Source organism: Urocampus carinirostris, chromosome 16, assembly GCF_059441175.1.
Source record: "Urocampus carinirostris isolate Australia breed hairy pipefish chromosome 16, RoL_Ucar_1.0, whole genome shotgun sequence".
NCBI classification, from domain to species: Eukaryota; Metazoa; Chordata; class Actinopteri; order Syngnathiformes; family Syngnathidae; genus Urocampus; species Urocampus carinirostris.
The window spans coordinates 12934525-12946373 of NC_142364.1; the positions used below are offsets into that span (position 1 = coordinate 12934525).

General features: G+C 38.7%; 1 protein-coding gene across 2 annotated transcripts in view; it reads right to left on the reverse strand.

Moving 5' to 3' along the window:
- The window catches only part of hexb (hexosaminidase B (beta polypeptide)), a 13840-nt gene extending 3149 nt beyond the window's left edge, over positions 1–10691 (reverse strand). Inside the window, exons 1-11 of one of the 2 annotated variants that reach the window (XM_088320281.1) lie at positions 10368–10691; positions 8083–8237; positions 7763–7828; positions 6688–6734; positions 5857–5967; positions 5679–5780; positions 3330–3462; positions 1653–1833; positions 1501–1587; positions 1358–1430; positions 123–300 (exon numbers count right to left, since the gene is read on the reverse strand). In XM_088320281.1, the coding sequence (XP_088176407.1) occupies positions 123–300; positions 1358–1430; positions 1501–1587; positions 1653–1833; positions 3330–3462; positions 5679–5780; positions 5857–5967; positions 6688–6734; positions 7763–7828; positions 8083–8237; positions 10368–10624 (1390 nt within the window). In that variant the 5' untranslated portion in view covers positions 10625–10691. The remainder of the gene's footprint in view (positions 1–122; positions 301–1357; positions 1431–1500; positions 1588–1652; positions 1834–3329; positions 3463–5678; positions 5781–5856; positions 5968–6687; positions 6735–7762; positions 7829–8082; positions 8238–10367) is intronic. The other variant, XM_088320280.1, reaches the window with a different exon arrangement.
- Between the last annotated feature and the right edge of the window lie 1158 nt (positions 10692–11849).

Genomic DNA, 11849 nt, shown 5'->3' on the forward strand with positions numbered 1-11849 from the left:
GCTCATGCAGCAAAAGAATCCAGATTTCATTTTTCTGAAAGCTCCAAGTCGCTCCTGTGCCTTTTCAAGTCTAAGCCTGATGTTGAATCCAGAACCACGCAGACCCGTAATCCCCGACTGACCATTGAAACTGAGCGGTTCCACCTTGTAGTACTTCAACCAGTCCTGGGCGTAGCTTATGTAATCGAGATACCATGGTGATGAAAGGATGGCGGTGAACCCGGCTGCAGTCACATTGTGCAGTTCACCACCGGAGTCTGCACCGCCCATCCACACGTGCACTACGGTGTCCGGCTTGAGCTGCAATGTGCCAAGCTTAGTGGTCGCCGCTTGAGCAAGGCTCCACTGGACCAGAATCATTTTAGAGTACAGTAATCCCTCGTTGGATTGCCGTTTACTTTTCGTCTAGTTGTACAGCTTGGCAAACCTACATAATGTTCGCATAGTTCTTTTCCAATTACAGTTTATCTAAAAGCAGTCATGTCAACAAAACTCTCTGGAATGACAAAAGCAACAAAAGGCAGAGGAAGATGCTTTCTATTGCCAAAAAGTTGGACTTTTCGTCATGCTAAAAGAAAGTAAAAGCATTGTTTCGCCTCCTTTTTGTTTTGCCAATAATGTCCTCATGATCGCAACATCATGAAATGAAATGAAATGATCTGCATTTATATAGCGCTTTTCAAGTCAATGACTTCCCAAAGCGCTTTACATTGTGCTTCACATTTCCCAATAGCGGCCGTGATCTGTGCAGCCATGTAAGGCGCTAACCTGCTTATTGGGGCTAATTGGGGGTTCAATGTCTTACCCAAGGATACTCCGACATGTAACACGGACAAGCCGGGATTCGAACTGGGATCCCTTAATCCTAAAACGATCGCTCTACCTCCTGAGCTACTGCCGCCCCCATCTGGAATTTTAAAAAAAATGGATCTTGTCCTGAAATAATTTTGGAATTGATTTTTGGGAATTAGTAGTGCATTATAGCAGATTATTTTTAAAATTCTAATTTGACAGTACAGAAGTGATTTGTAAAAACAAAACGTTTATAAAGTACAGTACTTATTTGTTTGGAATGTTATTTATTTTCACGTTGACATTTTGTACTTAAATTTGTTAAATAAACGATCGCGCCTGCAAATAGGGTTTGTTCTTTGGTTTCAATGTACAATAGAGTACTTAAAAAATAAAGTTTTCTGCTAAGTGGATTTTGTATATAACTTGTCCTTTCTAGAACCTGACCCCTGCGAAAAACGAAGGATTACTGTTTCAATGACTGCTATTCCAGTTTGTGTTGATTTACTGAGCCTTATGGTATTTGGACAATCACGCTTACAAATAAAGCAAAATGTACTTTTACCTTCACGCCATTGTCAAAGACTTCCTGCCAGATGATGTAGCCCTTTTTGGTGGAGGTCACGATGTCCAAAAGTCTAAATGAAATCAAACACATTGATTTTTATAGGAAGAAGTTCAGCCTGGTGATGAATTTCCCATCGTCACCTTTGGATATAGAAAGATTCCAGCTGGCTGTAGTTTTTCCCAAAGCCATGCTTTTCCATGAAGTTCTGGATGTCTGGGTTGGACTTCCTAGAAATGGGAGAAGATATCAACTCGAGCCTGCGCATAATTTTGTGATTGGGTGTGAGTCACACCAGCAAGTGAAGTCCACCTCGTCGCCCCCGAGATGTACGTAGTCGTCTGGGAAGACCGAGGCGATTTCCTGAAAGAGGCGGGCCATAAAGTCGTAGGTGGCGTTGGTGATCGGGTTGACTGGGCCAAAGCTGCCTGACGGTTCGGGGCCAGCGAAGCATGGGGTCAGGAGATTGGCTTGTCCTAGCGAAAAGGGGATTCATAATTTTATTAGTACATTGGAACCTCGGTTTTCGAACGACTCTCAGTTCGAACAAATCGGAGTCCGAACAAAAAATTCGAGAAATTCTTGCTTCGTTGTTCGAACAAAAATAGGAGTCCGAACGCCGGGGTGGATGTTTCACATCACATTTTTTACTCCTTTTAATTTTCTCAGGTGCAATTGCACCTACAATACACTAGAGGACGTCCGAGATTAAACAAATGTGTAGCAAATGGGCCGAGTTACAGAATTTCACCACACCGATGAAGCTGCAGCCACCAGAGTCATCATGACCTTAATGACACTGTCATAAATCACTTCCGAAAAGTGCTAAAAAGAAGGCAGAAGCAAGTGTCATGGGATAGATATTTTAAGAGAAAAGAACACCCTGTAGCCAGTCATCCGTAGCAAAGAGATTTGAACGTGTGAGCATCCCTCAGACAGAACAGCTCCCCGAAGTTTTTATGGAAGGGGACTCTCCTTCCAAACAATCATTTTCCTTCCTCCTCCATCCCTCCCACCGTCCATCTGCGCCTTCTGCTGACCACCACAAAGGTAAAAAATCCTATTCATAATTCTTTTCTTTATCTTTTTTTTTATTTTTACACGTTCATGTTAGCTTAATCTTTCGTTTGGAAGATTACGCTAACGCGAACGTACGATTAGCCTGGGTTACATTTATGTTTTTTGTGTCTTAAAGGTAAAGAAAGGTAAACATTCAGGGTGTTGGAACGGATTCAAACGATTTACATTATTTGTAATAGGAAAAATGATTTCTGTTTTCGAACAGGGTTCTGGAACGGATTATGGTCGAGAACCGAGGTTCCACTGTATACTCCAATCTTAAGATTTTCCAATATTTAGATCTGTTTTTATGGCATTGATTTACAACAGAAGTTATAATCAATAATACTGACCTGTTCTTACATCATTGTTAACATCAGGGGTTGCCAACCTTTTAGAAGCTGAGGGATACTTTTGTAACTGATTAGCTGCATTTAGTGCAGCAATAATTTCACTTCTCAGACAAAGATGTCATTTGGATGGCAACCCTGCAGTCATCTGAACATTTTTAGACATGTTGATTATAAAATTGAAAATGTATTTGTTTGTATTCTTTAAGTCTGATTCATCATGACATACACCAAAAAATTGTTTTCCTTGTTTTCTTTTGTATTTGTCTTTCAGGACAACTCCAACATTCGTCTCTGGTACGGTGAGTAAAAAAGTTGTGAGGATTAGATAAAATTGAATGTGTTTTCCTAGGGCATCTACATCCCTTGTGGTCTAGTGATTCAACAGTGGATTTGCGCTTAATGTTATTATTAGTCTTACTGTTAATATTGGGCGAGGATAAGAGAATATTCTCAGACATTAAACCAGTCCGTGGTACAGAAAAGGTTGGGGACCATTGCACGAATAAATGGAAAATCGATTAACTTTATATTATTTCTGTTGATTAATAATATATACCAACCTTTGCCCCATGATTGCGTGTGGCCTGGAGTGTCAAACTCCGGGATGACACGGATGCCTCGTAGGCGAGCGACTTCGATGATCATTTTTACGTCGGAAGGTGTGTACACATGAGTGTATGGATGGTAAGCCCCCTGTAAACAAGACAGTGCTAAGACATCATCCAAATGTTTATTAGACACACATGGGCTGGTAAATCACATTGTAGCAAAATACGATTACCGTAAAGATCGAACTATTAGCCAAGACTTTTACTCAAGCTTTCCACCCTGCCACTTATGCAACAATGTTGCCAATTTATGCATTTTTTCTGACAACCGCCAGGGGCGCCCAAGCAGTAAGAGTGTGACACGTTGAATACATGTGTGACGCACGTATAATGTAACTTTGTGCATGAATAAAACTAGCATGAACAGACCCTCATAATGGAAAAAGGTGTCAATCGAAAAGGGAGGACTAACTACCATATTGGGAAAAATTTTACGAATCTGTATATCTTTAAACGGAAATAATGTGGCGAAACGAACGGATTACAAGAAACGAAGTCCAATGAAGCAGAAACGTTTAAGGCGGATTTCTATTTATCTGTCGGCATTATTGTGTGTTTTGGAGTCAATATTTGACAAGGTCGGATTCTATGGATTGTCCTTGATGTGACGAAGCCGTTTTCGTGGACATTCAAAGAAGTTGAAGACGGCTAGGGGACATAAATAGTCAGTGACGCCAGCTTTATGGTTTTCGAGTATCTTGTCTCAGACTGATCCTGAGGTTTTTCTGATGAGTCGATTTTCAAATGGTCATCATATCTTGAATCCTAAGAGTTTAGGCTTTCCAACAGCTATGTGATATGTGTCATGATGTAATCAGTGAGTGGTGATATTGTAAAGACACGTATTTGTTTATCAAAAGTCCAGCGGCCCACCGGCGGGCAGTCGGAACGTTGTATATTATTAAAACTCTGATTACCTTCGTTCTTTGTAAATATCTCATGTTTCAATGTGGGCACCTGCGGCTTATAGATGGGTGCGTCTTATGTATGTATAAAATGTTTTTTTCCTTTAAAATGTAATTGGTGCAGCTTATAATCCAAATTTTTACGATACAAAAAAATTAACCGACCTACTGAATTAAGCCAAATTCCTCTCCCTGATGGGGATAAGTTAATGAGGCCGGCAAAAAAATAAAGCTAATAATGAAAACCCTAGACCAGGGGGCCCTACACTTCTCCCTGTGAGGGCCACATAACGTTCACCTTTTTTTGATGAGTGGCCGGGGTCTGTTGTAACTGAAAAAGTTAAAAGTTAAAGGGCGGCAGTAGCTCAGGAGGTAGAGCGATCGTTTTAGGATTAAGGGATCCCAGTTCGAATCCCGGCTTGTCCGTGTTACATGTCGAAGTGTCCTTGGGTAAGACATTGAACCCCCAATTACCCCCAATAAGCAGGTTAGCGCCTTACATGGCTGCACACATCACGGCCGCTATTGGGAAATGTGAAGCACAATGTAAAGCGCTTTGGGAAGTCATTGACTTGAAAAGCGCTATATAAATGCACATCATTTCATTTCATTTCATAGGGATAGCAGAGGTGCCTAGATATAAAAGTGCAATGTTTACCAGAAAGCCACTATCAAATAACCCTTTCGGATTATTTGCAGAGCAATAAAGTAATGTCACTATATGAAATAAATGACCTGTTCGGTCCTCTCTGGATTCTTTACAGAGCAAAAGTCAGAAAATAAATAATAGCACCATTTATAAAATAAATGATAACCAAACAACACTCTGAGGGTTCTTTAAAGAAAATAAGGCAATGGAAAATACACTTTCTGTGGTGCTTTGCATTCTTAAAAGGTCCAAGTTCAGCTCAGTTTTCATCACAATGGAACACCAGTGTTATAGATGACTTGGAAAAGGCACTATATTTTACTTCATTATCACCCTATTTCTGGTCACAGTATAAGTTAAGCATGTTAATTTTGTTGGGCGTTTCACATGTCACAATGACAATAAATCATATTCTTCTATTCTAAGCATTGTAAAGGACAAATTTATTATCGTAACATGTGTTTCTGGTACCGTGACCAGAGATAGTGTGATAATGAAATAAAATCCAAAGTCTTTGCATATGTCATCTGTATCACTGGTAGAACAGAGGTAAAAGTCTGGCCCACCCAGACTAAGTTCTTTCTTAGGTTAAAATAAATGCTCATCAAATCTGCATGATTACGAGAAGGAACCCAACACATCCTGTGCCTAGTTGGAAAAAATGGTTCTTTTTTTAATCCCTTTAAGAATTTCATGAACAAGGCGTTACTTAGTTTGCTACTCAAAAAATGTAATAATATTACTGACCTTATGGCTGAGGTCCGGAAAGATTCGGCTCTGATACGGAAAGGACTGATCATCGACAATGTGCCAGTGGAAGACATTAAATTTGTTCATTGCCATTGTTTCCTGTAGTGAACAAATAAAGTCACCAAAATTTCAGGAAATAAACAGGTTATATTCTTACTATTTTGTCTCACTGTACCAGATTGTTGAGAATGACTTTGACAGGAAGGAAGTGCCGTGAGGTGTCCAATAAGATTCCGCGGTGTGCAAATCGGGGGAAGTCGCTGATTTCGGTCAAATTGATCGTTTTCTAGAAGGACAAATAAATAACACTACCAAATACTGTGGAAAAAGAAGTCAAAAGAATAAATGATAAATGCAGAGTATAATGTTAAGAACATTCAGTTCATCTTTTCATGAGTATGAACAGAAGGCAGGGTTCCTACAGCTTAAGGCAAGTTACATTCAAGACTTTTTACCATTTTTTTAATGCATTTTGAGATAAAATTTATGATCAAGTCAACAAAAAAAAACATAATTGGGGGAGAAAAAAAAACCAAGTCTCACACACACACATATATACATATATATATATATATATATATATATATATATATATATATATATATATATATTTTTTTTTTTTTATTTTTTTTTTTTTAAATGGAAACCTTCCATCTGACAAACGTAGCACTCTCCAAAACTTTAGACAGTGAAAACAATAAACAAAACAGATGTTTAAAGTACATCATGGATCATAAATCCAACTGGCAGATGATGACTAATTCCAAAGAACATTTCTGCTACATTCACAAAGCATTTTGATCACAATGCATGAAAAATGACTTTCTTAATCTTTCTTAGTTCTAACAAATATAAATCTCAATGTGTTCCCATTTCTAAGACTTTTGAAAATTGGATTTAATACAATTTAATGCCAATTCAAGCCTTATTTCTGGAATAATGAATTTAATGCCCTTCTAAGACTTTTCAAGGATCTGCGGGAACCCAGTTGAAGGAGTACACTTACAGCTCCAAATTGATCCTCGTACACCAGCTGACTGAATGTTTCCAGACCTAAAACAGAAAAAAGAAATCTGGATTGAATAAATATAACATAATGATGCAATAGTACTGCCATTTGTGACAAAACAAAAGCCCATCTGTTCTCCCTTTTGAGTAACGAAATCAGTGTTTTTCAACTAGTGTGCCGGGGCACACTAGTGTGCCGTGCAGGGTTGGGTAGGGTTACTTTAACTTGATTACTTTTGGATTACTCCAATACCAAATACGCAAATAAAAGACAAAACTAAATATGAATAAAATTACTAAATTTTGTGCAGGCTTGGGGAGTAACGGAACACATGGAACGGCAAAAATGATGTAGGCAAGCGGTTTGGATTTATTTTCATTTTGTTTCTGTCGCATTTTATGTTAGTTTTGCCGGAGATCAAAGCCAGGAGAGAAAGCTTACCGCGTGTTGTGAGTCATAATTGTATTCATATTTAGTTTCTTTTGTCTTTTATTAGCATATTTGGTATTGGAGTAATCCAAAAGTAATTGAAAGTAATCAAGGTAAAGTAACCCTACCCAACCCTGGTGCCGTGAGACCTTGTCTAGTGTGCCGCTGGAATTTGCCCAATTTTATCTTTCCAAAAAAATCAGGCCATTATTCACTATTTTTGCTATCTTCAGAGGAAGAACTGTAATAGTCATCCATATCTGGCAGTAGATTTTTATATACTTTTCATATACTAATTATCTGCTCATGGGGTAGCACAGTACATTTAATAACTTAAGTTGTTTAACAAAGCAGTTTAAGATTGCACTGTAATAAAATAAAAACATAAATAACATCATTCTTTTTTATTTTAAGTATTATTTTCTTCTTTTTATATACTAATTATCTGCTTATGCAGTACTACAGTGAAATACTTGACATAACTTCATTTTCAAACATTTTCGACGGACGGTGTGCCACTGAACTTTTTATGTATAAAAGTGTACCTTTGTTCAAAAAGGGTTGAAAAACACTGGACTAAATATCATATTAAAGCAGAATGTATTAATATACACAGCTATAGAGAGAAATTGGGAAATAATACCATGTAGGGCACCCCAGACTTTTGGCGCCTTCAGGATTGCGAATGGCTGGTCCACCAAAAGTTCATCTAAAAAAAAATAATAATAATAAAAAATTTTAAAAAAAACATTTTTTCAATTGGTGTTATCATGTGACATTGTGTAAGAACTTTGAATAGGTCTATAGTACAGGGGCGAGAATATGGTTACACATTGCTAGAAAACAGAAAGGGATTTTAAGGCGTGATGACCTAAGACATATTACTGACAGTGAGAAAAAATATATGAACATAATTCCACTAATTTAACTTGTTTTTCTTCAATGACTATAAATTGAACTTACACGATTCGTCGGACGTCACACTGGGGTACTTCTCACACTCTGAGTCCGGGTCTGTGATCAACACTTGCAGTCCCTTCAGTTCAAAAAATTCCGTCGGCTTCTCTCGAGTGCGTCGCATCTTGGTTTTAACGCTACCAAATATGTACTTGTAGTACCTGCAAAAGACGGTAAACATTTGATTTGAGTTCTCACATGACAGCTTCTTTCTGCTGACAGACATTTTTTGCAGTGTGGAGCAACCATTACTCCACAAAGATAATCGATTGGAATCCCTGTTGAGTACTACTACTGCTGTTGTTATCTGCAGAAAATGAAAACATTAACATGTCTATTGTGACGAAGCAAGGCATAGAAAGTACAAAAAGACCATTTTCAATCATTGGAAATTACTCAAGTCATGTTTATTTGTATAGCCCTTAATCACAGAGTCTCAAAGGGCTGTACGGACAACAGATTATTGCAAACTACAGACTATTATGACACCATGCCCTGATCTAAAACCTACATGAGGGCGAGGAAAAACTCAAAAACCTTGACATGAGTTAAATGAAGAAACCTTGAGATGGGACTGCACATGAGGTAATCCCCCTTCCAGGATGAGATGGCTGCAATGGATGTTGCAATAACAAATAATACAGATATTGTCAACATGAAATATAGGTCATTTATAAGCTATAGAATAAGTGTGTTTTAAGCTCAGATTTAAACATTTCCACTGAGGCTGCAGATCGAATCTCAGGGGGAAGAGCATTCCACAGCACCGGGGGCCGAATGGAGAACGCTCTCGAACCTGCAGATCTCTTCTTGGCTGTTGGGATCACTAGTAGACCAGCATTTTCAGAGCGAAGGCTCCAGACCAGAACATAGGTGGAAATTCACTAAGGACATTGTGCATACAGCTAAAAAAAAAATGTGTTTTAGGTTAGTATTGTTTATTTTTTTAGTATCTATTTGGCTTCATCTGGTATGTTCGATAACTCAACATTATTAGTAGTTTTATTAAGTTTACCCGCAACCTTAGTGAGAATAATTGGTTGGAAAATTAGTGCAGTATCAGGCAGGGGCGATTTTGGGTTCAGAACTTTGGGGGTGCTGAGCACCCAGAGTGGCTGGTTAAATTCTATTTTTCAATTCACTTAAAAAGGACAGTGTGTAATATTTAGTACCGCCTAGTGGTACAGAAATAACCTTCATTTAGTAAAACGTTGATTTGAATAAGGCATAAATACATGAACTAATGTTATTGTTTTTTTGTAAATTGTTATAGGTTGAGAAAATTAAAAATGTCTTTTACATAGCAGTGACATACCTAGTGGTCACCACCATGTTTGGCATATTGCTGCTACACTGTGTTCATTTGCAACTGAATTTCTTTCGCATTAGACAATACAGCGCCATCTAGTGGCCAATTATTACACCTTTAATGTGATTAAGGATCATTCAACACTTTTCAGGAGTGTCACTTCCCATTTGTGGTAAATAGAAACACTTACTACCCCAAGCCCAGTTTCTATTCATTTGTTCCTGATCGTACAGAAGAAAGAGCAGCATGGGAATTATCAGACAATAATGCATTCTATTCCACACTTTAAAATTCCGGAAGCACAGCGGGGAGGGGGCGAAAGCGGTGCTAGGAATCAAATGGACTGAACCATTTCAAGGAAGCTGTTGTTCACATGTGTTTTGTTTTATTTTATTATTTGTATCTAGCGTTTTATGTCATGGGCAGCACGGAAGAGCAGTGGCTAGCAGGTGTGCGGCACAGTTCTGAGGTCATGAGATCGAACCTCCTGTGTAGAGTTTGCATGTTCTCCCCGTGCTTGCGTGGGTTTCCTCCGGGCACTCCGGTTTCCTCCCACATTCCAAAAACATGCATGTCAGGTCAAAATTGTCCCTAAGTGTGAATGAGCGAGCGATTTGTCTGTCCCTGTGTGCCATGCGACTGGCTGGCAACCAGTTCATAGTGTCCCCTGCCCACTGCCCAAAGATAGCTGGGATGGGCTTTAGCACCCCTGCGACCCTACTGTGGATAAGCGGTGCAGATAATGGATGGATGGATTGATGATTTTATGTCATATCCTAAGGTGTTCCCGTCCTTTATTGAGGAAAATAGTTTTAAACATTATTGGGGGTGCTTAAACGAGCAGGTTAGGTCCATGGTATCAGAAATGAACGATACCCTATTTTCTAATTTATTTTTCATACTTATACGCAGTTTTAAGTCATCAAAGGCATTGCTATTCTATAAAGAAAACCATGACATTTCGAAAAAATAACGATATCACCTCCTGTAGGCGTTTTGTAGGATATTACAAGTCGGGCCCGCCGACGACGTTTGGCCGTCGTCAATTTGAAACCTGGCGGCGGCTAAATTGAACGTCACGTCAAATGTGTCCACTCGCTGAGGTAGGGGCCACAAAGACCCCCATTTGGAGGGCTGTCGGTCCCGGGCGAGCTCCTCGTCGAGATGTGTGTCCGTCCGGTGGCCCCAGCAAGGGGCCGAGACCCCCAGCAGGAAAACAACGTTGAGGAAAGAAAACATTGCGCGTCCAAGAGGCACAATCAAAAGTCACGAGACTGCCAACAGCAGCCGGGGAAAGTTCAGTGGGCGGGGCAAAAAGACACGGAAGTACCTTCACGGAAGTGGAATAAATATTTAAAGGAGACGCAGTTGTTTTTGTTTTTTTTCGCTCGCTAAATATATTTTGTCATTCTCCCATCACTGTCAAAAAGTTATTTTTACACATAAAGAAAAAAACAAATATATTTTTGTTTTTCAATTAATTTGGGTTTCGTTTCGATGGGGTTTCATGCACTAGTGACAGTCTTATTGTCCACTAGATATCAGTGTTGTCCCATATTTCTGCGTTTCCTAAACTCAATACAAGCGTGTTTATTATAGTGTCCGTGTTTTTTTTATTACAATGATGAAAAAAGTTCCCTATAATGATTAACTTGGGTGATTGAAATATAATTATAATAATTATAATTGTATTTTATGTTCAAGGATCCCTTAATAGCATGGGTTGTCGGAGCACCGATGAGGACGCAACTCTGGACAGCATTGACGGTTACTGGACTGTTTTTCGGTCATGGTAAAGTTGGCACCAATCCATTCCTTATGCAAAATTTTGCAGCTAATGTCATAGTTTTCATTGCACTATATTGCTCGTACACTTTATGCCAGTGCACAAATACCACCTTGTAAATGTTGTCTTTCTATCCAAATATGTTTTTATTTTCTATTTAAGCCTTTTGTTCTATATTTCCCTGGGGTGTCACATGTCAAGTCAAGTCATGTTTATTTGTATAGCCCTTAATCACAAAGAGTCTCAAAGGGCTACACAGACCACAGATTATTGCAAACCAGAGACCATTATTACACCATCCCCTGATCTAAAACCTACATGAGGGCAAGGAAAAACTCAAAAACCTCAACATGAGGAAAATGAAGAAACCTTGAGAAGGGGACGCACATGAGGTCATCCCCCTTCCAGGATGACCAGGCTGCAATGGATGTTGCAATAACAGATAGTACATCTAATCTTGTTGTGAACTACGTACTCTCTAATGTTTAATCAATGATAAAGACTATTGTGTTCTATTCTATTCTATTCTTTGATTAAATTTAAATTAGAATTGTCCTTATGATCAATGATGACAACATAGTGAACAATGTTTAAAACGAGATTTGACGTGGCACTCCAGGATAAACATAAAAAACTTAAAGAAAAAACAAAAAGAATATTAGGATAGATAGGCAACAT